Source organism: Triticum urartu, chromosome 5A (assembly GCF_056163025.1).
Source record: "Triticum urartu cultivar PI428250 chromosome 5A, HENAU_Tu73, whole genome shotgun sequence".
Classification (NCBI taxonomy): Eukaryota; Viridiplantae; Streptophyta; class Magnoliopsida; order Poales; family Poaceae; genus Triticum; species Triticum urartu.
The window spans coordinates 324,951,691-324,973,558 of record NC_141877.1 but is presented as its reverse complement, the minus strand read 5'-3'; the positions used below and the strand labels follow the sequence as shown (position 1 = coordinate 324,973,558).

Sequence of the window (21,868 nt, the reverse complement as noted above, 5' to 3'; positions counted from 1 at the left end):
TATTTGTTTGTGTAGGTACGAGGGACTCGTGTGTGGCCTCCTACTGGATTGATACCTTGGTTCTCAAAAACTGAGGGAAATACTTACGCTACTTTGCTACACCACCCTTTCCTCTTCAAGGGAAAACCAACGCAAGTGCTCAAGAGGTAGCATTGGTTAGTGCGTATAGGACAGTGGCCAGACTTAGATCAAATACCAATATCTCGTTAAGCATGTTAATTGAAATAACCGCGGACGCCGAGCAGGACCAGGCCCACCTCTCTCCTAGGTGGTCTCAACCTGCTCTGTCACTCCGCCACAAAGGTCCACTCAGAGGGCCGTCAAGACAAACGTCCTTTCGGTCCCAATTCGTGAATCACTCGTGGGTACTCTATGAGCCGACCCGACTTTAGTCACCACATATGTCATGTATTATGTATATAAGTATATACTCGTGATCACCACCCGGGTGATCATGGCCCGATAGTATAGCATGGCAGACGGACAAGAATGTAGGGTCACTGATGGAATACTAGCATCCTATACTAAGCATTTAGGATTGCAGGTAAATGTAACAACAGTAGTAGCAAAGACAGACTAAGCATCAGGATAGGATTAACGGAAAGCAGTAACATGCTACACTACTCTAATGCAAGCAGTAGAGAGAAGAATAGACGATATCTGGTGATCAAGGGGGGGCTTGCCTGGTTGCTCTGCACACAGAAACGGACCCTCGAAGGTGAAGTGGTCGATCACTGGTTCAACCGCGGTCTCGGGGTCTACCGGAAAGAAGTAACGGAGGGGGAAAACAATAAATAACAGAGCAATCAAAGCATCACAAAACATAACAAGGCAATACGCGGTGCTAGGGGTGACCTAACGCAGCACTAGGTGCTACCGGCGAAGGCGGGAAAAGTCCGGGAAAGTATTCTTGGTGTTTGACGTTTTCGGGCAGACGAACCGGAGGTGGATTGTTGCATGTTTTCTATGCTAGGGACGTGTGGCAGACAAACGGACTGCGCATTCGGATTCGTCTCGTCGTTCTGAGCAACTTTCATGTACAAAGTATTTCGATCCGAGCTACGGATGAATGTCTACAATTTTCCGAAGTTTTTAAACATTTTCCGGAATCCCTGATGAAAGAACATGCGGTACCCCATGTTTGGTTTTGGTAATTGATGACAATCTCTATGGACTAATGGTTGCCTTGAGTTATATTTGAAGGTTTTTGTCCATAGGCTTTTCTTGGAGTACATGTGTTGGTTTCAAGGAGAGTTTGTGTCGACCAAGGTGCTATTCAAGGAATTACCTAAAAAGTGGTCTTGTGAGAGGTTGATCAAGACTAAGTCAAAGAGTGAATCAAGTTGACCAACCCACAAAGTGTAGAAGATGTACCGAGAGGGATCAAGTGATCCCATGGTATGGTAAGCATTGTCAATTACGCTTTGTGTACTAACCCATGGTCTTCGTGAGGGTTCTTTGTGGGGTTAGGTTGCGGTGTGCAAGTTCAAGTGGAGCATCACGAAGAGATCAAATGCTTGAAGCTTGCCGTCCTTTATGATGACAATGGACTTGTGAAGATGTGTGGAAGAGTGGCTCACCCATAGTGGAGTATGGGGGAGCAATCAACTAGTCTTCATCAAGTCAACACAATCAAGAAAGGTTGCGGTGTGCAAGTTCAAGTGGAGCATCACGAAGAGATCAAATGCTTGAAGCTTGCCGTCCTTTGTGGTGACAATGGACTTGTGAAGATGTGCGGAAGAGTGGCTCACCCATAGTGGAGTATGGGGGAACAATCAACTAGTCTTCATCGAGTCAACCCAATCAAGAAAGGTGGTCCAACTTGAGGGAGTTCATCGAAAACAGAGTTCGTTTGCATCTTCTATGATGTTTTCGATGTTGGAGGTTTTGCCGGTTCTTCTCGGTTGGAGGTTTCACTCCTTTTTTTGTTAGGCATACCTCCCCTGCCTCTTCTTACTATAACCAGTCGTTGTTTTGATGCTACTCGTCGTCTTGTTTCCAACAAGCTTGAGTTTGCTCAATTCGAAGCTCATATGCAGAAGTTATGGCAGTTCTTGTTTTCTTGAGTGTGGTTTTTGTCAGGGTCCCAGCGGTAGTACCGCTGAGGGGTCACAAGCGACAGTACCGCTCCGCAGCGGTAGTACCGGCGGTGACTCCGCAGCAGTACTACCGCTGGCTTACCAGGTCCCTACCGCGTCGTTTCGAGGGGTCTTTTCTGTGTCGGATTGTGCGGTACCTCGCTGCGGCAGTAGTGCGGCAGTACCGCTCCTTAGCGGCAGTACCGCCCGGTTCCCTCTTTCCCTTTACCCTTCGTTCTGCGCGGCAGCACCGCCGAAGGGAGCGGTAGTACCGCTTAACCCAGCAGCAGTACCGCTGTCTCCTACGGTACTACCACCCCAAGGTTCATGTTTTGTTGCTCCTTTTCCCTGTTTCTTCCACCCGAGCGGTAGTACCGCTCATGGAGCGGTAGTACCGCTCGTGTGCGGGCTGAGCACATAACGGTTGGATTTTCCCCCTCCTATAAAAGGGGGTCTTCTTCCCCATTGAACCTTATCCTTTGAGCTCGTGTTCTTCCCCCATTGTTGACCTTCTTCGAGCTTGCTAACTTTCAATCCCTCCATGGATTCTTGCTAGTTTTTGAGGGAAAAGAGAGAGGAGATCTAGATCCACATTTCCACCAATCACTTTCTCCTCTATGTGAGGGGAACCCCTTGGATCTAGATCTTGGAGTTCTTGGTGTTCTCCTTCTTGTTCTTCCTCTCATTTTCCTCCCTAGCATTAGTTGCTTCGGTGGGATTTGAGAGAGAAGGACTTGGGCACTCCGTGTGCCCTTGCCATTGCATTTGGTGCATCAGTTTGAGTTCTCCACGATGATACGTGGAAGTGAAGGTTGAGAAGCTTATTACTCTTGGGTGTTTGGGCACCCTAGAGCTTGTTCCTCTTGGGTGCCTTGGCGCCCTAGACGGTTGGTGTTGTTCGGAGCTCAATCATTGTGGTGAAAAGCTCCGGGCAAGCATCGGGGTCTCCAATTAGGTTGTGGAGATCGCCCCGAGCAATTTGACGGGTACCGGTGACCGCCCCCAAGGGTTGCCAAAGTGTACAGGTTCGGTGACCGCCCCCAAGGGTTGCCATTTGTACGGGTTCGGTGACCGCCCTCAAGGGTCCCTTAGCGGAATCACGTCATCTTGCATTGTGCGAGGGCGTGAGGAGATTACGGTGGCCCTAGTGGCTTCTTGGGGAGCATTGTGCCTTCACACCGCTCCAAACGGAGATTAGCATCCACAAGGGTGTGAACTTCGGGATACATCGTCGTCTCCGCGTGCCTCGGTTATCTCTTACCCGAGCCCTTTACTTATGCACTTTATTTTGTGATAGCCATATTGTTCTTTATCATATATCTTGCTATCTCATAGTTGCTTATCTTGCTTAGCATTAGTTGTTGGTGCACATAGGTGAGCCTAGTTGTTTTAGGTTTTATGCTTGGCAAATTAACCGCTAGGTTTATTCCGCATTTGTTCAAGCCTAAACCGTAATTATTTTAAAACGCCTATTCACCCCCCCCCCCTCCCCTCTAGGCGATATCCACGATCTTTCACCTGAAAATTGGCTAAGTCCTCAGTTTTAAACATCACTTAGTTGTTTTGCAGAGGCTATAGCTAGCATTCTGTACATCCTTTGAATTAGTGCCTTATATCAAATCTGGGCACTCTGCTGTGATTTACATGACAGTCTCAGGTCCATCTACATTAATGTCCATTTCCTTACTCAAATATTTGTTTGAAAAGTGCTATTGGATGTCAATTCCAGAATCTGTTTTTCAGTTCTTCCGGTTAACAGAACATAGATATTTGTCATTTTCATAGGAATTAATCCGGGTAACTTTTGGATTTGTCCAATGGGAAGAATTGAAGTTTGTCAATTGTACTGCATGTCCATATAATTTTTACTCATTTTAACTTTCGTTTAGTGGCTGTTCAAGGGCTGTCGAGAGGGCTAGTCAGGTTGAAGTGGCAGAAGCTAGCAACCGCTACAGTAACCTTCAGTTTACTGTAGCCCCGTAGTGCATGTAGAGCAGCAGCAAGAAGAGCAGGGGAGCCCAGCGGCGGGGGCGGAGAGCGGCGACGACCGCGCAGCCAGGGGGGCGGAGCACGGGCCGGCAGGTGGTCGCGGGCGAGCCGCGGTGGGTGTGACCAGCGTGGCCATGGCGCGCGGCGTGGGTAGGGGCGGTAGCTGGCGACGGCCAGCGGCGCAGGTGGCCGACATCAGCAGTAGCGGCAGGGCCTAGCAGCAGCAACATAGGGCAACGGTGGTGGCACACAACACATGAGAGAGCAGCAATAGCAGTGGGCGAGCAAGGCACGGCCCGGCAGGTGCTGGTGCGCGCGGGCGCTGGCGGATGCAGCGACTACGGGATCCGAACGGAGCCATGGCGTGCGGTTGTGGGCAGGCACACGACGAGCTTCGGCCATGGTGGTCTTGGCGGGTGGAGGCGGCTACGGCGACCAATCGACATAGGTGGGATGGGGGTTCTGGAGAGAATCTCACCACGAGCGCGACGGTGAGGTCGGGGAGGCCAGAGGTGGACCGGAGTGGTAGCAATCGATGGCGAGATGGCGGCGACCGACGATGGTGCCGCGTACAGTGGTTGCTCCGCTCGATCCCGATACATAGTCGAAGGAGACGGTGTCGGGGAAGCTACTGACGTCTTCGCATGACTTGGGGTGGTCGCGGACCGCGGCGTCGAACGACGTGTGCGGTCACCGACTCACCGCATCGAGCAACCGAGCTCGATTTCGAGCAGACGGGGAGGGGGCAATGGGGAAAAGAGGGGGAATATGGTCGAGGCGGACCTAGGGTTATCAGGGGACATGTTTATAGTGTTGGAGAGGCAACGTGGAGGCCATCCACGACGAGGGGTCTCGGATGAGCGCCATGGCTCTCCTCTGCCTCCTGTAGCGGGAGGTGGAAGAAAGGCCGTGGCCTGGTGGGCTGGGCTGCACTATGGCAACTAGGGACCAGTGCAACAATGTTAGTTTTTCTTCTTTCTTTTTGTTTTCAGTTTTTCATTTTAGCTTGACCACCAGATGACTTTTGTAAATTATGCAACTTGTCACATAATCATCATTGCATAATATAGCACCGCCACAAAAAGTTTAAGGTCTTTTCAAAAGGATTAAATATTTTTAGAAATCGGACAGGCCAAGTAATGTGTTGTTGGTCCACTGTTTTAATTCCTAGGGGCATTTTTGGGGTTTTGAAAGTGTTTGTTTTTATTTTTATAACAACTTTGGTAATTTTTGCAATATTACGAACATTTTAGTTTTACTACCAAAAGAAATAATTTATTTGACTTGCAATTTCAATTTGAATTTGACTTTGAATTTATTAAGTGAAAATTTGACTTAGTAAAGCTTGATGACATGGCACCATTAGGGGGAGATTACTATAGCATAATTATCGGGTGTTAGAAATCTCCTTCACTACAAGAAATCTCGTCCCGAGATTTTAGTGGTGGAGTCAAGGGGAAAGAATCGGTTACGGAATTCTAATGAATCTTCTTCGTCTTGGTTGCTCTTCCCGAAGTAGTTGATCCTTTTCATTGATGTCTTTATTTCTCTGCTCCAGGTCATCATGATGAAGTCATCATCCTTTCTTTGGGATCTTCCCCGTACATACTAAAAAAATAGGGGCGGTATTCCGGAAGAACAGACCTCTACAAGGTTGACTATCTGGTAGACAACATCGGGGAAGGTGGCAAAAAGTAACTCTCGACTTGAAACTTAAGAAAACATCGAGAGCAAAGTAAGAAAGTGCAATACGAAGTTTCAAGCGGATAGGCAATCGTTCGTTTCCTGAAACAGAGTGTGAAAGTGGTTCAGAGCAATGGGAATAAGTATTGTGTTTGATACCAGAATTAAAGATCTCTTGGAGGGTGGCTCGTGAATTGCATACGAGGCCTCACCTAAGGAATAACTTTGGAAATAGGGGTGTACCAGAGAGTCAGGTTTCGATCCCGTGAAACTGTGGGTTATGGGCCCGCCATGTGGGTTAAAGGTAGGAAGGGTGATGACATCTTACACGGTCATGATAGCAAGGCATGCCAGAAAATAGGTTGTCAGTTATGTCGCCAACAACGTTGGTACTAAGGGCAAGGGACGAAGAGAACCATTTTCCTGCTCGTTGAGCGAGGCGGACCAATAGGCAAAGTTCTCGTCCATCGATGGTTACCGGAATGTCACCAACAATAGTAACAGGGTCTTGCTGACAAAATTGTACACCGACCATTATAACCTTAGTCTTTTCAACCTTTCAATCGTGCCCCACAACACAACAAGCACACCCACGACGACACATAGAGAGGGGATGTCCGGCGGCGCTCCAATGGAGTTCGGCGAGCATAGAGTGGAGACCCACACGAGGGAGACATATCTCTCGGTGGTGTACAACATCGACCCGGTCGTGGTGGACGACTACATCAACAGCGTTGAGCAGTTGCTTGCTGGAGACAAGTACAAGGTGGTCGGCATTGACCTCCAGCACACCACAGTCGTCCCGGCATAGATCAGAAGGTTGTTGTCGCCCAGTTGTGCATGCGCCATCATGTCCTCATCTACCACTACTGCATGGCCACAGAGCCTTGCAACCGTTTCAACAGGTTTGTCAACAGCACTGACTACAAGTTCGCCACGATGGATACCACCAACGATGTAAAAGCGCTCGGTGCTACGGGCTTGGTCTGCAAGAACCTTGTCGAAATCCATGACCACTACACGGTCTGGGGTAGCACGAAGAAGGACTCCCTGGTCAAACTCGCCTCGGCCATCGACCCCTACTACGAAAAGATGAAGCAGGATGCCCACAGAACAAGTTCCGTATCCTGGCACGGGGCCTGGATGCGGCAACTGGATAAACCACACCTCAGGTTTGCGGCCAAGAGCATGTACACATGCTACGAGATGCACAAGCGGATCGTTGACATGAGGAAGTGCCTCGTTACCCAAATCGATGAGCCCGGATCGAGCCACAAGCAGAGCAAGCAGCGTCACAAGAAGTAGATGATGATCAGATGATTGTTTGTCCTAGTTAATCATGCATGTAATATATAATTTACTTTATTGGTGTGTGGAAATGTCATGTGTGTAGTAGCCACCTATGTAATTATGCATGTAATAGTTTACTTTAGTGTGTGCAAATGCCATGGTTGTAGTAGCCACCTATGTAAGTGGATGTTTAATTTGGTTATGCTCGCACCTATGTAAGTGTATGTTGTTGTTCTGTATGCAATCCCATCGCACAACACACACGTCTTATTAGCAGCAACCGTCTGTGTTCTTATCGGTCTACACACACATTTCTGATTACAGACCTATTTGCCGCGTATCACACACATCTTGTTAAGTTGAACCGTTTCTGTTCTCATGTCTCAACGCAAATAGTTCATCCGAGTGGACCGCATGCCGTATATCGCACACACCTTTGATCTGGCTGATCGTTTCTTTTGTGTTGTCTAATCACAAACAGTTCATCCGAGTGAACCGTATGCTGTGCATCGCACACGCCTCCATCTGGCTGCCCGTTTCTTTTGTTCCTCCTCATCGCAAACAGTTCATTGAACTGAACCGTATGCCCTTCATCGCACACGCAACTAAAACCTGAACCGTGTTTGATGCATCCGTCATCACAAACGTTTTACACATTTCTGACGGTTTTCATACAACACCGTTTGTGATTATGATATCGCACACAGTTTCTCGAAGGGTCTCTGATCGCAGTGTCGCGTTAGCAGCATCCTGCAGTAGTGTTGAATTATCACTTGCGAGAAGACTTTGTGGCTTGGAACTATACACAATCAGGCACGTTTTCCATGCGATCGGCTTATCATAAGGAGTTTGAACATCAACATGGGGCACAATGGGTGCGAGCTGATGGACAAGGTACAAAAAATATAACTCAATTTGGAAGGATATGTGAAAGCTGAAAATACCATGGAAGATAAAACATTTTGCATGGCGCCCTCCCATGCTTTGGTGTATTAGCAAACCGACACATCCCATGCTCAGCTCAATGTCCAGTTTGTTTAGTCGGAGCGGAGGACATTTAACACTGCTTATTTAAGTGCCGACGAGCGGCGGATGTTTGGGAGCGGCTGGGCTTGCTACAAATCATAGGGGAAGTTGTCGCCGAGGACAAATCATGATCTATTACGATGGAAATTTTATCAAAGCTTTTAGGGTAATGATGCAGATGTACCAACGGCGGAGCTTGCAGCTGTAGCAGCATGGTATATATGGTGGCAGCGCCGACAAATAGTAAAGGGAGTAATATAAAAGTCCAAAGGCCGGAAAAAACTCCACTAGCCATCAAGGTTTTGGCGACAAATTACCTCAGGTCAACTATACCCAAAGGTCCAATAAGGAAGAATGACCACATGTGGAGGAAACCACGACATGGGATCCTGAAGATAAATGTTGATGCTTCCTTTCAGTATGAAACACTTTTAGGTGCTTGTGGTGCTGTGGCTCGAGACGACCGGGGTGATTTTATTACTGCAGCAAGTTGGTGTGTTCCAAACATCAGTGGAGTTGACTAAGCTGAGCTAACTGCCATAAAAAACGGGTTGTATTTGGCAACTCACATTGGATGTAACAACATAAAAATTGAATTAGAATGTTCCTTCGTGGTGGACTCAGTGAACTAAATTGATGATTATTTAGGCCCGGAGATAGCTATCATACATAGTGTAAATAGATGGACTTTGCGTCCATATCCTTCTAACATTGCTATAGAGAGGTCAATCAGGTGGCAGATGAATTAGCAAAGAACTCTTTTACTACTAGATCCTCTAGTTTTTTAGATCCTCTAGTTTTTGAGATGATGAGATCCCTGATTTTATTTCTCATCTGCTTGTAAATGACATGGCTATTATTTGAGAAAATAAAGTCTATTTGCGGTAAAAAAAAAGTGCAACGTTGCTCTTAAAAACACTACCGGACGGAACCCGCTGGCTGATTCTAGGTTTTCTTTACTCTTCCCCACCTTCGGGATAGTAGGGTTTGCATAGCGGCTAGGGCGACGGGAACAATCGAACTAACCGAGAGCCGGTGAGATGGAGATGGAGACGATGGAGGCGGGAAGAAAGAGAGAACGTCTGATGGAGACGGGGAAATCGGGGAGAAAGCGGGCGGGGAAAAAGAAGGCGTCGAATGCGTTGTCGTTTTTTATGCAATTGACGATTGATTCAGCGAAGATGGTCGAAGAGGGAAGGCTGAAGCGAGCTGTGGCGAGGCGGAACGAGGAGAACCCCGGCGTGGCGCCGATCGTGCCGGAGGCGCTCACGGAGCAGGAGCGGGCGGCGCTCTTGCAGGAAGAGATGGCGAGGGAGAAGATGTTGTCGCGCGAGCGCTCCCTGCAGATGCACGCGGAGAGGCTAAGGGAAAAAGAAGAGAGGCCCCCGGCGCCGCCGGGTCCGAACCAAGAAGACGAGTCTGAACAGGATTACAACAAGTACCGGCAGATCTGGGACATGAAGTGGTCCAAACAGTACGGCTCTTTCGAGCACACAAGTGAGCACTTCTCTTTCGTTTCTTGTTTGTTTTATCTATTTTGATCGATCGATTGATGTTCCTACAAAGTTCATAAGCTGGGTTTCAAGATTCAACATTCTGTAGATATATAGATGTATAATTGACAATTGTATTGTAGGATTACTAGAACCTGACAACAATTGTAGATTGGATTATGTTGATTTGTTCCTGCCAATTGTGTTCTTTTACTGAATCTGAATCTCCTGTACATGCAGCATCGATCCCCGCCATGTGTTTCACGGACAATCCTATGCCTCGTTTCACTGTCCACCAGACCACCATGCAGATCTTCTCAGTCAAGGTCACGGAAATAACTGGCGGTTTACAGTGGCCCCTCGATGTATTTGGCATGATCGCCATGCGCGACGACCTGGATCATAATCGCAACATTATCTTTAACCGCTCAAGGGACAACTGCCAAACCCTCACCCAACAGGCTATATATTTCGTCCTTCCTGTCATGTCTAATGCAATCTTTGCTACTCCCTCCGATCCATATTATTATTTGCTTGTCGCTGCTTAAGTACAAAGTTAACCGCAGAACACATATCGTAGTGAGTATTAATAATATCACAATGCAGACCACAGAACACATATAAGTAACCACCTTGTAGCAGACTAAAAGCTTGCCAAAGAACATAAACATGTGAATAAGAATACGGGAAAGTACAACACACAGATATTTGGTTTAGGAAAATCCATTGAACATTGCTAATGTATAAATTATAAGAGGCTACATACAGGCAACCAGCATGTTCATGTACTCACATCACATATAAGCATGTATGACATTCAACCTTGTTTTTGTATGTTGACTTAAGTTGGTTCTTGCATGAACTGTATTTGCGTCTTCCATTCGTTGGTGAGAGAGTTTGAATTTATGCTTTGGATGCCAACTTGGTAAAAAATCTATGAGATTGGGTCTCATTCTAAGGCTGGCGAGACCCATCTGGAAGTGGATCAAGTGTAAGCACATCCAGACTTGGGGACAGATGCATGTAGTTCAGTTATAGAGGGATCCAGTGAGCCATATGGAAAAGTCTTTGCACTTTTTACCTGACCCTGACCTTAAGAATCATAGGCCTTCTACATAGCACAGTGCATTAGCAGACATTTGTGTCCCTCAATCTGTTTGAGACTAACGTTGTTCTCATTTCTGTTTGATAGTTTCTGGCGTTACTGTCTGAAATTTGGCAATTTACCTTGACAGTGTATTATGAATTGTAAGTATGACTTGCAAGTAGTGTTTTCATGTCTGAATGCCTGCACGTTATACGGGAATATAGAAAGATGCCTAATCATGTCACACATCCGTCTCTATACAAATTTAATGGCCATGAATACTATATTTTAGTTAGACAAGGCAAAGCATCTTGCGCCATATAGGAAATAGGAAACAGTAAACTCATCATATGAGATAATTTGCAAACCTTAAGTAAATGATGAAAATCGTGGGGAGATGGCACCACCAACCAGAAACATATGTTCGATCGTGGGGAGGTCAATTACCAGGCTCACCATCACAACCAGCTCAAATGTTTGCATTGAGTAACTACATAAGATATGCGTTTTGCACATCTGAACCACAACAACTATCATTTTTCTGTGTTACTAAGAGTGTGTTTGATTTGTGCCCAAATTAGCTGCACCAATTTTTTTGCATGACCATTGCTAGGGCATGACCAATTTTTTGGTAAGTTGATCTTGTTTGGTTTAGATCCATTATACTGACAATTTTTTTGGCAAAATCAGTAAGCTTCCATTTGGTTTACATCCAACTAACTTGGCACACTTTGGTAACTAGGATTGATCAGTGTTTAGTGTGATTGCAATTAAGTTCTAATTAAAAAGAAGGGACACCTGTTAAGAACACACTTAATTAACTACAATGTGCCAAGTGAAAACGGACGTGTAAAAGTACACACTGCGCATCACATACGTTCGTGGAAATAATTCTGACATCCTTTACTGAACTAAGACAAAGTCGTCGCCATAGTATAGTATTTTGATCCACGGTCCTTTGTTGAAACTGGGATAACTTGGGGAATACTAGCTAGTGTTTGGTACTTTGGGTTATTCGGTTAAGCAGGATTGGTTACCGGCCTCTACACTGGATTAATCGATCCAGAGGTCTGGTAGTACAACGTACGTGCGTGATTTTCCCAGCCATTTAACCTGCCACACTAATTGTGTTGGATAATCACCGAACACAATGAAAAAGCATGCGAGGGCAACACTACCAGTTTTTTGGTGAGCATTTTCTGCACCCCTGGCGTGCCTGCGAGTTGGCAAAATTTACATGGGAGCTACCTGGGCTGGCTGGGCACGCCAAATATTTGGCACCGATCCAAGCAGTGACCAAATCTTATGGGCCAACCCATTTTTTGGTAGGGTCACCGTTGGTTGTAAACCAAATGTACCCTAAAGCCCTAGGCTATTATTCTCTGCCAGCACCTAACATCATTCATGGTATGCACTTCACATCGATAAACCATTTTGTGATGTTTTGAATATTGTGTTGTTTACTGTTTACCTAGTTTCGGCTTCAGTTTACTTTTAGTTTGAATGGCTAGTTTAAATATTCTTGTCGACGCAACCCAATTTATTTGCGCTTCTCAAATTGTCTTCCTGTAGTTTCTTCTGGCCATCTTCCACCCATTTCAGTTCGACTCATTGTAGTTAAGTTCCACTTGATGAACGGATCAATAATCCATGGCTAATCGCTTATTACTTCAATAGATGTGTTCCATAGGAGCATTGTTATTTACTTAATTTGATGGTGTTGTGGTGTTGCATTGCATGCAGGGTCAACATTTGGTTCTTACAGGTCCAGCTCGTGCTGTTGTGCATGAGGGGCATCCGTCTGTGTACTTTGAGGCCATTCTAAAAGTTAAGGGCGCTACCTGTTCAGAGGACAGAGATCTAAGCCTCCTGATCAGCCGCTGCAATATCCGTCAATCGCCATCCAAATCGCTTGTGGGCACCAGATGCTACACAAGTAAGCTCAGCACACTGGAGCTGGCATATGGCATCATCGTCGCTTGCGCCGAGGCCACCATCGGAGTCGAGGTGGTCGAGGGGTCATGGCCAGAAGGGTTCCACGGCCAGTTGACTGCATGTACTGCCAGTGTTCCCCACATGAAAGTCATGCTGGTCGATTCAGGCGAGAAAGAGGCCGTCGCTGGCGACGGCGGCAAGATGGAACTCTCGCGCCGTGTTGTCTCTGTTGAAAGGTCTGGGCAGCTCGTGGTTTGTGCTGTGCTGTCTCGTGGTGGCGAGAAGGTGGTGGAGGCTGAGACGTCCTTTGCACCATTGGAGGCTGGTAGAAGCCATGACATGCTTGATGTTGGCTTGTGTAAGCTGCGAGTCACGGTGGCCTGGTCGCCAATTCTGAAAGGCTATCCACTTCGTGGTTTTTCTCTACCTTCCACCAAGGCTGTTGCTAGCTAGTGGGGAGTTCATCCCATGGATCTTAACAGTGCTATGTTAAGTATATTCTGGAACAAAGGATAGCAGCTATTGCTTAGAGCAACTCTAGCAGATGTTGAATATTTCCATCCCGCAAAACCAGTTTGCGGCTCTCCCTAGAACGGATTTGCGGTATCACGAGACTTCAGACAGAATTGATGCCGCAAACCTGTACTGCAAATTTTTGCGGTACGGGTTTACGGCATATGTTCCGCCTGGTCCCGCATATCGCAAATCTGTTTTAGTTAGATAGGCAAAATCATGATTTTGAACAATACTATAATTTAAATAAAACAGCAATATAAATCAAACTTATTAATGCTTAAAGATCATGCAATACAATAATCCTCTTAATTGCAACAAATGTTTAAATCTAAATAATTTAAAAAAAATAACAACATGGTTTGGAATTAAAAGAATTGTTGAAATCACACATGAATACAAGTAAGATCAAATAAATAAAATGGAAGCGACATAAACCTGGCAGGAACAAGGTTCCCATTCCCTAAAGCGATTTTTTTTAGAAAATTCCCTAAACCGATATAAACCCTTTGTAGCAAAAATGGGCTGGCCCATGTTGCGCCGGCATTTTGCTGCAATGAGCGGCAAATAGGGAATCGCCTGCCTGACTGAGGAGGGCTGGATCACGAACTCCCTCGGAACGTCAGGGCCCAAATCGATCCCTCAAGCCAGTCCCACATCTCCTCCCCCGCGCCACCGCCGCCGACCGCCGTCCGCCGTCGCCGTGCGCCGGGTGCCCAAGATGGACGGGGAGGAGGAGAACCCGGGGCCCTTCCGCCGCACGAGCTCGCGAACGCGGCGGATGGCCTCGCGCATGGCCTCCGCCCTCTCCAGCTCCGACAACCGCGCGCAGGTAACAATTCCTACCTCCTTGGATTCCACTTCCACCCGTGGAACCTCCATATCAGCAAGCGGTGCTCATTCATTTCTCTACTGAATTCGGCTTCGCCTTACCACCGAGGGGAAGCTCGCTGCTTCTGATCAATGTGGTGGTTTCGACTTCAAACGGCTTCAACCCTAGGAGAAGCCTTAAAGAAAACAATCTTTGTTGATTCGCCTATTTCTTGTTTCTTGGGCGTTCTGTCGTTGACTTAAGATCACTCGTTCCTGCAAATTACTGTGCGTCTTGTCAGTTTAGCTGCTCTTATGTCAGTTTCACTAAATTATGTGTCTTCATATCTGTAATGCCATGTAGGCTGCTTTGGCTCGTCTTGATGCGCTTGAGAGTGATAATGCTGGGGTTGAGGTGGTGGATCTCAATGATGATGAGTATGGATCTACGGATGAGGAGGACCATGGTCCGTTCCTTTCTTTATTATTTTCAGGGGAATTATTCTCTTGTGTGGTTTTCTGAAGTTTCAAGGAAGTTGCAATGCAGTGTGTATATAAACAAACTTTGCAATCTACTCCTAGTAAATAGCAAAATGGCTTTGTGCCTGCGCCTCAGGTATTGGTATTGCTTCTAGTATCAGAGATAACACATTCACGTACACAAATTTTACAGAAGAGGAAACACATTCTGTTTCTGTTTCTCGCAAAGAAAATGATTAACTAGATCATTAAATCCATCTTTGTAACAACATTCCTATTTATTTATTTATTTATTGAAGTCGTGTGCCTCTAATGCATTTGATATGAACAAGAACCTAAGTTATGCATGGGGATTGAATTATTGACCCCTGTCATGCCATGTTAGATTGCCTCACTATTGAAGATCATGGTTTGAATGTAAAGCATTACAATCACCATGCTGATTTAGCATTTCGGTGTAGAATTACTCCCTCCATTCTAAAATAATTGAAGTTCTAGGATTGAACTATTTTTTAAGTCTGGCCATGTCTATGACAAAAATTGCAAAGATCTACAATATCAAGTATATATAATATGAAAATTACTTCACAATGAATCTAATGAAGCAAATTTGGTACTCAAGATGTTGATATAGTTGTATATAGACTCTCTCAAACTTAATGGAGTTTGACTTAGGAAGTTAGGATAAACCTAGAACTTCATTTATTTTGAAACCGAGGGAGTATTATTAACACTGAGGGAGTATTTTTTAACATACTGAAAAGTTGTATATGCTGCTAGCTTTTGAGACAGTGCATGCAAAAAGATTTTTTTTTTTAAACTATACGATGTAAGTGCTAATTTTATTTTGTTTCTTACTTGGCCTTGTGTAGTTTTGATGCAAAAGAAGCAATCAAAGAACATGAAACGCAAGACAAGGCAAGGAAAAGCTTTGGAGAAGAGGGCGGTAAGATCTTTCATGGATGTTTTACAAGAGGTGAGTAGAATAGAAGGGTTGGATGGGAACTAGGAAATTGTGATGCAAATTTCTTTCTTGACATATTGTTAGAGTACGTAATGGGCCTAATGGGCCCGTTAGTCTTAGGGTTAATTAGAGATAAGAGTCGCTTGCTTAGGGGTCAAGTAAGCCTTGCTTGGAAGTCAAGTAAACCTCTCTATATAAAGAGAGGAGATGTATCAATCTAATCAAGCAAGAATTAAGAAGGAAATCCTTCCATCTTGCCCGGCCGTGGGCAAAAGGCCCCCGGCCGGCCTTCTTGCGCCCTCCTTCTAGCAGCGCCATAACAATTTGGTATCAGCTAGCTTCGGTTCGATCATGTCTTCACCGCCGCCCAACCCGTCTCTTCCGCTGCCGATCACGACCGTCGCCCCGCTCCTGCCCGCGCCGGGATCCTCCGTCGCGCCCGCCCCCGTCGTCCTCACCCCGGAGGTGTCCGGGGCGCTGCGGGACCTAACACAGGCGGTCCAAGAGATCCACCTGTTCTTGGCCGGGTCCTATGGGCCGCACCCGGCTGCGCCGCCCATCACCGCCACCGCACCGCCGTGGCTACCGTGGCAGCCGCCGCACCAAGCGGCCCCCGCCGCGCTCGCCGGGCTACTGCAGCAGCCGCTGCAGCTGCCATCCATCGCCCCGTCCTGGCTGTCATGGCAGCCGCCGCACCAGGCGGCCTCCGCCGCGCTCGTCGGGCTGCTGCAGCAGCCGCTGCAACTGCCATCCACCGCCCCGTCCTGGCTGCCGTGGCAGCCGCCGCACCAGGTGGCCTCCGCCGCGCTCATCGGGCCGCTGCAGCAGCTGCCATCCACCGCCCCGCCCTGGCTGCAGTGGCAGCCACCGCTCCTGGCGACCTCCGCCGTGCCCGGCGCTCCGCCGCAGCAGCCGCTGCAACTGCAGCAGCCATCATCGGTCAGCTCCGGCCCCGCATCGACCGCGCCGACGGGAGTCCAGATCCACCAGATCAAGTTCCCGCCGTCGCCATCACCGCTTCCCCAGGGCGTCCCCATCCAGCAGATCAAGCTTCCGTCGTCGCCGTCACCGCTTCCAGCTTGGATCACTACCCGCCACGTGTCGGCGACGGTGAGGCTGCAGGCTGCTGCACGCGGCCTCCTAGCGCGTCGGCGTGTGCGGGAGTTGCGTGGTCTGCAGTTGCCGCTCCTCCCAGTTGCGCTTCGCTGCGCAAAGGACCTCGATCTCGTCCACTGCGTCGGGGATCTTGGGCATGCTGTTTTCCCCACGGGCAGCGACCTCCAAGTCTGCGACATTGGCGGTTGGGGGAGCGCACCCCTCCTCGTCATTCTCCATCGCAAGCCCCCCACTCTTCCCTGTGCGGTGCAGACCAACAGCCGTCCGGCAGGAAGAAGGCATGGTGTCACCGACAACAACGCACCACGTAGCACCACTGCATTCCGTCACCGGGCGCCGCAAGGGCGCCTCTGCTGGTCACTCTTGCGACCACTTCCAGGTGGTCCTACACATGCACTCCTTTTGTCCAGATGGTGTCCATGGGATCCAGGTGGCTGTACACGTGCATGTCCGACGTGCGGATGGTGTTCACTTTTTGTTAAGGGTCCAAAATAAAGCGTCCCAGTCCATTTCAGGTTGAGAATAATAAAACAAGCCGAGATGTAAAAGGCTTATTTTTAGGTGTTAGGTTTGGGTTGCGTCGAGTCATGGTTATAAGTTGGTTAGGCTGCAGCTTGAGGACAAGCTGCATGTCCAGGTGGGGTGTAGTGTTAGAGTACGTAATGGGCCTAATGGGCCCGTTAGTCTTAGGGTTAATTAGAGATAAGAGTCGCTTGCTTAGGGGTCAAGTAAGCCTTGCTTGGAAGTCAAGTAAACCTCTCTATATAAAGAGAGGAGATGTATCAATCTAATCAAGCAAGAATTAAGAAGGAAATCCTTCCATCTTGCCCGGCCGTGGGCAAATGGCCGGCCTTCTTGCGCCCTCCTTCTAGCAGCGCCATAACACATATACACCCTCCGTCCAATAATATAAGAGCGTTTTTGACACTACACTAGTGTAAAAAACGCTCTTATATTATGGGACGGAGGGAGTATCTTTCTTGATGGTAACTAGGGTACTTAAAAGATTTTTACCCCTGGACTGTTACAGGCAAATCTGGAGGCCTTGCCACCTCATGTCCCAACATATCTGAGGGCTGCTGTGGGTCCACCGAGCACTTCATCCCGTCGCCATTACTGCTCTGTTTGTGGGAATTCTTCAAATTACACATGCCCCAGGTGTGGAACACGGTTCTGTTCTTGCCGCTGCCAAGTCATACACAATGACACTCGCTGCCTGAAATTTGTGGCTTGACCCATCTACAAGTCTGTGGAGCCTGGAGTTATGTTCAATGCAGTCGTGCCCTGTGGGCATGTGGCACCTAATGATCTGTTCTTTTATCAGAAAGAAATGCTTATTGTACAGCTAGCCAAGTAGTAGCCAGGTAGATCTTTTTGCAGACCGACACCATTTCTCCTTTAGAAATGTTGTGTGGCTGCTGGTTGTGTACTTCAATGCAGTGCAGTGGTAAATGATAGTTGTGTACTTTATTTGGCACTAAGATTGATTTCAGTGTACGACTGGATCTCATGATGCAGGAAATTCTAACTGCAAGTAAGTGTTCCTCTAGTGTTCAACAGTATCTGAATAACATTTTTCTGACTGAAAAGTATCTGAATTACATTGAAGTATTTCTTAATGAATCGAATGTAAATAACTAATGCAGCAACAAATGTGAGAATGGTACATTGCCCCAAATAATCAGTAGAATTGAGCAAAAATAAAAAACTTTGATTTCTTCAGCAAATTGGCAGGTCTGGTGGGGGTGCCCCAAGGGACTGCAGCTCTCCTACCCCATCCTCGACCAGGAAGGCCATGGCGAGGCCCCAGGTGATGTGCACATCCAGATGGCAGTGCATCAGCCACACCCCGGGGTTATCGGCGACAAACCGGATGACAGCCCACCCATTCACCGGGACGCCCACCGTGTTCCTCATTGGCGGGTCGTCGAGGTTGAACTTTGCGGTGTCGGTAGCGGCATCGAAGTTTCCGAAGCCCTCAGCGAGGATGAAGAAGTCGTAGCCATGGGTGTGGATAGGGTGGTTCTCCCCGGCGAAGATGTTGGTGCCCTGGAGCACGATCTGCACCACGGAGCCGTACTTGAGCTTGTACACCTTGGTGCCTGGCACAGGCTGCCAGAGCGCGCGGCTCACATTCTGCGCCGTGTAGTCGAACTGCACCGGCGGGTTGGCGGGGAAGTCGGTGGTGAAGACGCCGGTGGCGGCGGCATCGCCCTGGTAGTGTGCCTGGAGGATGGAGACGGTGGAGGGGAGCACAAAGGAGGCGTTGTTGATGCTCGCCGCGAACCGCGTGTTGTTGGGGCCGCCGCAGTTCTGTCCGCTGGAGCAGTTGAAGAGGCCGACGCCGACGGTGAAGAAAAGGTCCTCGTCGACCGCCGAGGGGAGGCCCACCGAGTGGAGGTTGCGCAGGCTCGTCGTGAACGTGGTCACCGTGGCTGTGTCATTGTACGCCGGGAGGGTCGGCATCGCCGGGCTCGCCGTGCCACCGGCGCCGTAGTCAAAGATGGCGGTGGTGGTGGTGTTGTCGAAGGGCACGCCCTGCGCGCTGGCGTAGGCGCGGGCGGCGAGGTAGTACCGGCCCGGCGGCTGGTCGAAAGTGACGAGGACGTCCGTGGTCTGGCCAGGCCCGAGCACGATGACGGTGGCGTTGTACGGCTTGAGGTAGGAGGCGTCGGCGCCCACGACGGTCATGGTGTGGCCGGCGAGGGAGACGAAGAGCTCGGTGTTGAGGGCCGCGTTGATGAAGCGCAATAGGTTGGTCTCGCCGGACTTGACCGGGAACACGGCCGTGTCTTGGGAGGAGCAGTTGTAGAGGTCGCCGGGTTGGCCGTTGACGGTGATGGCGTCGGAGACGTTGGGAGCTGCACCGGTGCGCGTGGCGGTGCGGATGACGTCGATGGGGTTCATGTCCCACCACTCGCCTGTGCACATGCAACCAGATTATTAGTTACAGAAAATGGTATCTATCTAGCTCTTCTTTTTTTCCTCTTAAACAATAGTAGTGGGAAATAATAGAGAAAATATCTCTCTCATTCATATAGGAGGAAGGCGTACTACTCCACATAAAATGCTAAAAGGGAAAAGAAAAGTTAATTAGCTAGCATGCTGTACCACATGTTTTTTTAGGCATGCTGTACTACATGTTAGGCCTATTGTTCCATGTCGGCCACACACGCAACAACCTAAATAAACAGCCAAACCATGAAATAAATGACAGCCATTTTGATTATTATCTATGCAATCAGAGACTCCGTTTATTGCGAATCTATGTAATTACGGACTCACGCTTTCAGGGAGCTCTTTTTGAATGCAATCACATGTTGGCTATTAAGTTGACTATAAATGACATGGCAACAAGATATTGAAAGTACTTCTCCAAAGATTTTCTTCTTCTTTGAAACCCGTTTGGAGAGAACATTAGAACATGTTGAAACTGGTCTTTATGCATGCTTTCTCTCTTTAGAATTCCTTTTGAGGAAATAATGTACAAGAGGCTCCGCCAACTAGACATGGAACATTTTCATGATGATGCATGCATCCTCCTTTGATTTGTCCGAATATTTTTGAAAGATAGCTAGAAAGGTGCTAGTATCTGAATTTCTTAAGGCTGAAGCAAGTATATTTGGTTCCAAGACCAAGAGTGAGATATATATGCACATGTTTCCTACTAGCTAGCATGTGCATGTCATGAGTAAAGAAGGATCTCACATATATGCATACATGCACAATGATCTTGCTCCATGGTAGTAGCTATCCTTTTTTTTCTTTGTCATGGGTCATGCATGCATGGTTTTCGTTCGTCTTAGACCGACGTGATAATACTGAATTTCGGTGCTAAATTGCACATGCAATCCTGGAGGTTTGACTCTGGGGTAAGCAGGTGGCGCCAACAACCAACCAACCCAAAGCATGCATGCATGGGAATGATGACGGCCGTTAACACGCGGGAAAAGCAAAGCCCCTCCTAATTTCGTTACTTTGGAGCAATGCACTGCACGGGATCCATCTAAATTCCTTTCTGTCATTTCAAGATTCCACTACTACTACTACTTGTAATCATATACAAGTACTATGTATGGTTAGTTTCTGTGTACGTGCATCACTGCCTATTTCAAGAAGCATAATGCTATTCAGCAAACGTCAGCTGCATGCGTTTTTTTACGGCAACTTATGTCATCGGGAATATGCCAATTCCTTGAAGTGAACACAACAACTTTTTGCAGTAATTCCTTTGTTTGCTAGAATTTGCCATGTGTGCATGAAGAAATTACCATAAAAAACGTCCGCATTAAGCCGGTCCTTCCAAGAAATGAAATGAAGTATATAGTAGTCTTCGTCAACTAGAATACGACACACTCCAATTGTACGACACCGCGTCAAACGCAGAATCGAGCATCGGCCATGCTATGCTGTGCACTAGGTCCCGGTGTAAAGGGCAATGCTATCATTGTGCCAAGGACTCGATCGACGCGCGCTAGTGAAATGAAAGCTACTCCCTTCGTTTCATATGGAACGAAGGGAGTATTACGCAATTGCAATATATAGTGCAAAAATTTGTTAAGTGCAACAACGCAAAAAAAAAACCGTATTAATGGACATGGAGAGGAAAATAATCTGCATGCGTGCGTACGTACGTACCGAGCATGATGGGGGCGAGCTCGCCGTGGAAGTCGAAGGGGTAGGGGACGGGGTCGCGCGGGCGGACGATGAGCGCGCCGTAGACGGTGGCCCGGAGCCAGGAGCTGTGCGCGTGCCACCACAGCGTGCCCTCCTGCCCGGCCACCGTGAAGCGGTACATGTAGCTGCCCCCCGGCCGGATCGGGCACTGCGTCACGAACTCCGGCCCGTCCGACCACCCCGTCCGCATCTGCCTCACACCGTGCCTGCACACCACGCCATTGCCTCCATTAGCATGCAATATCATGCATGCTTTTTCATATAGCATATGATGAGACGTACGTACCAGTGGATGGTGACGTTGTAGGTGGCGTTGTTGACGACGGTGACGACGAGGGAGTCACCCTCGTTCACCTCCACCGCCGGCCCCGGGAACTGCCCGTTCGCCGTCACGATGCTCCGCGTGTTGCACAGCCTCGTCACCGCCGCCTCCTGGATCTGCATACACACACATATGCACCAACACCACCCATCAGAACTCAGAGCCGCCAGACATTAGTGAATCTGCATCAACAAGGGAAGAGATCGACTGCGCGCGCATTACTCACCACGAACTCGTGGCGCTGCTCCTTGGCGATCGCAGGCCGGGAGCAGCAGAGAAGAAGAGCGGCAGCAAGGCCAAGGAGCGACAGGGAGCAGACTGAGCTCGACATCCTGACCAAACACTGCTCTGCTCCCTCCTGCTGACCAGCACTTGATTTGTGTGCAATGCAATTCATGCAAGGGA

General features: G+C 48.2%; 4 protein-coding genes across 4 annotated transcripts; 3 read left to right on the top strand and 1 right to left on the bottom strand.

Annotated features, from left to right (window-relative positions):
- Nucleotides 1–9,009: 9,009 nt before the first annotated feature.
- On the top strand, nt 9,010–13,135 carry LOC125508705 (uncharacterized). The gene is made up of 3 exons (XM_048673482.2): nt 9,010–9,563; nt 9,800–10,020; nt 12,390–13,135. The coding sequence occupies exons 1-3, from the start codon at nt 9,107–9,109 to the stop codon at nt 13,032–13,034; spliced, it is 1,323 nt and encodes a 440-aa protein (XP_048529439.1). The 5' UTR covers nt 9,010–9,106; the 3' UTR covers nt 13,035–13,135.
- Nucleotides 13,136–13,678: 543 nt separating this feature from the next.
- On the top strand, nt 13,679–17,945 carry SEF (HIT-type Zinc finger family protein). Its single transcript, XM_048673484.2, has 4 exons — nt 13,679–13,926; nt 14,269–14,371; nt 15,257–15,360; nt 17,495–17,945. The coding sequence occupies exons 1-4, from the start codon at nt 13,816–13,818 to the stop codon at nt 17,696–17,698; spliced, it is 522 nt and encodes a 173-aa protein (XP_048529441.1). The 5' UTR covers nt 13,679–13,815; the 3' UTR covers nt 17,699–17,945.
- LOC147971250 (uncharacterized) lies at nt 15,369–17,286 on the top strand. Its single transcript, XM_087525971.1, has one exon. It carries the CDS (start codon nt 15,700–15,702, stop codon nt 16,957–16,959), a length of 1,260 nt encoding a protein of 419 aa, XP_087382097.1. The 5' UTR covers nt 15,369–15,699; the 3' UTR covers nt 16,960–17,286.
- Nucleotides 17,946–18,028: 83 nt separating the features above from the next.
- LOC125508706 (laccase-23) lies at nt 18,029–21,868 on the bottom strand. Its single transcript, XM_048673483.2, has 4 exons — nt 21,690–21,868; nt 21,428–21,579; nt 21,103–21,347; nt 18,029–19,385 (listed from the first exon to the last, which is right to left on the bottom strand). The coding sequence occupies exons 1-4, from the start codon at nt 21,858–21,860 to the stop codon at nt 18,184–18,186; spliced, it is 1,770 nt and encodes a 589-aa protein (XP_048529440.1). The 5' UTR covers nt 21,861–21,868; the 3' UTR covers nt 18,029–18,183.

Coding starts and splice junctions, on each gene's coding strand:
- LOC125508706 (XM_048673483.2), bottom strand. CDS start 21,860: ATGAATTGCATTGCACACAAATCAAGTGCTGGTCAGCAGGAGGGAGCA. Junction 21,580..21,689: donor AGCAGCGCCACGAGTTCGTG/GTGAGTAATGCG, acceptor GTGTGTATGCAG/ATCCAGGAGGCGGCGGTGAC. Junction 21,348..21,427: donor TACAACGTCACCATCCACTG/GTACGTACGTCT, acceptor CGTGGTGTGCAG/GCACGGTGTGAGGCAGATGC.
- SEF (XM_048673484.2), top strand. CDS start 13,816: ATGGACGGGGAGGAGGAGAACCCGGGGCCCTTCCGCCGCACGAGCTCG. Junction 13,927..14,268: donor GCTCCGACAACCGCGCGCAG/GTAACAATTCCT, acceptor AATGCCATGTAG/GCTGCTTTGGCTCGTCTTGA. Junction 14,372..15,256: donor TACGGATGAGGAGGACCATG/GTCCGTTCCTTT, acceptor GGCCTTGTGTAG/TTTTGATGCAAAAGAAGCAA.
- LOC125508705 (XM_048673482.2), top strand. CDS start 9,107: ATGGAGATGGAGACGATGGAGGCGGGAAGAAAGAGAGAACGTCTGATG. Junction 9,564..9,799: donor CGGCTCTTTCGAGCACACAA/GTGAGCACTTCT, acceptor CTGTACATGCAG/CATCGATCCCCGCCATGTGT. Junction 10,021..12,389: donor GCCAAACCCTCACCCAACAG/GCTATATATTTC, acceptor CATTGCATGCAG/GGTCAACATTTGGTTCTTAC.
- LOC147971250 (XM_087525971.1), top strand. CDS start 15,700: ATGTCTTCACCGCCGCCCAACCCGTCTCTTCCGCTGCCGATCACGACC.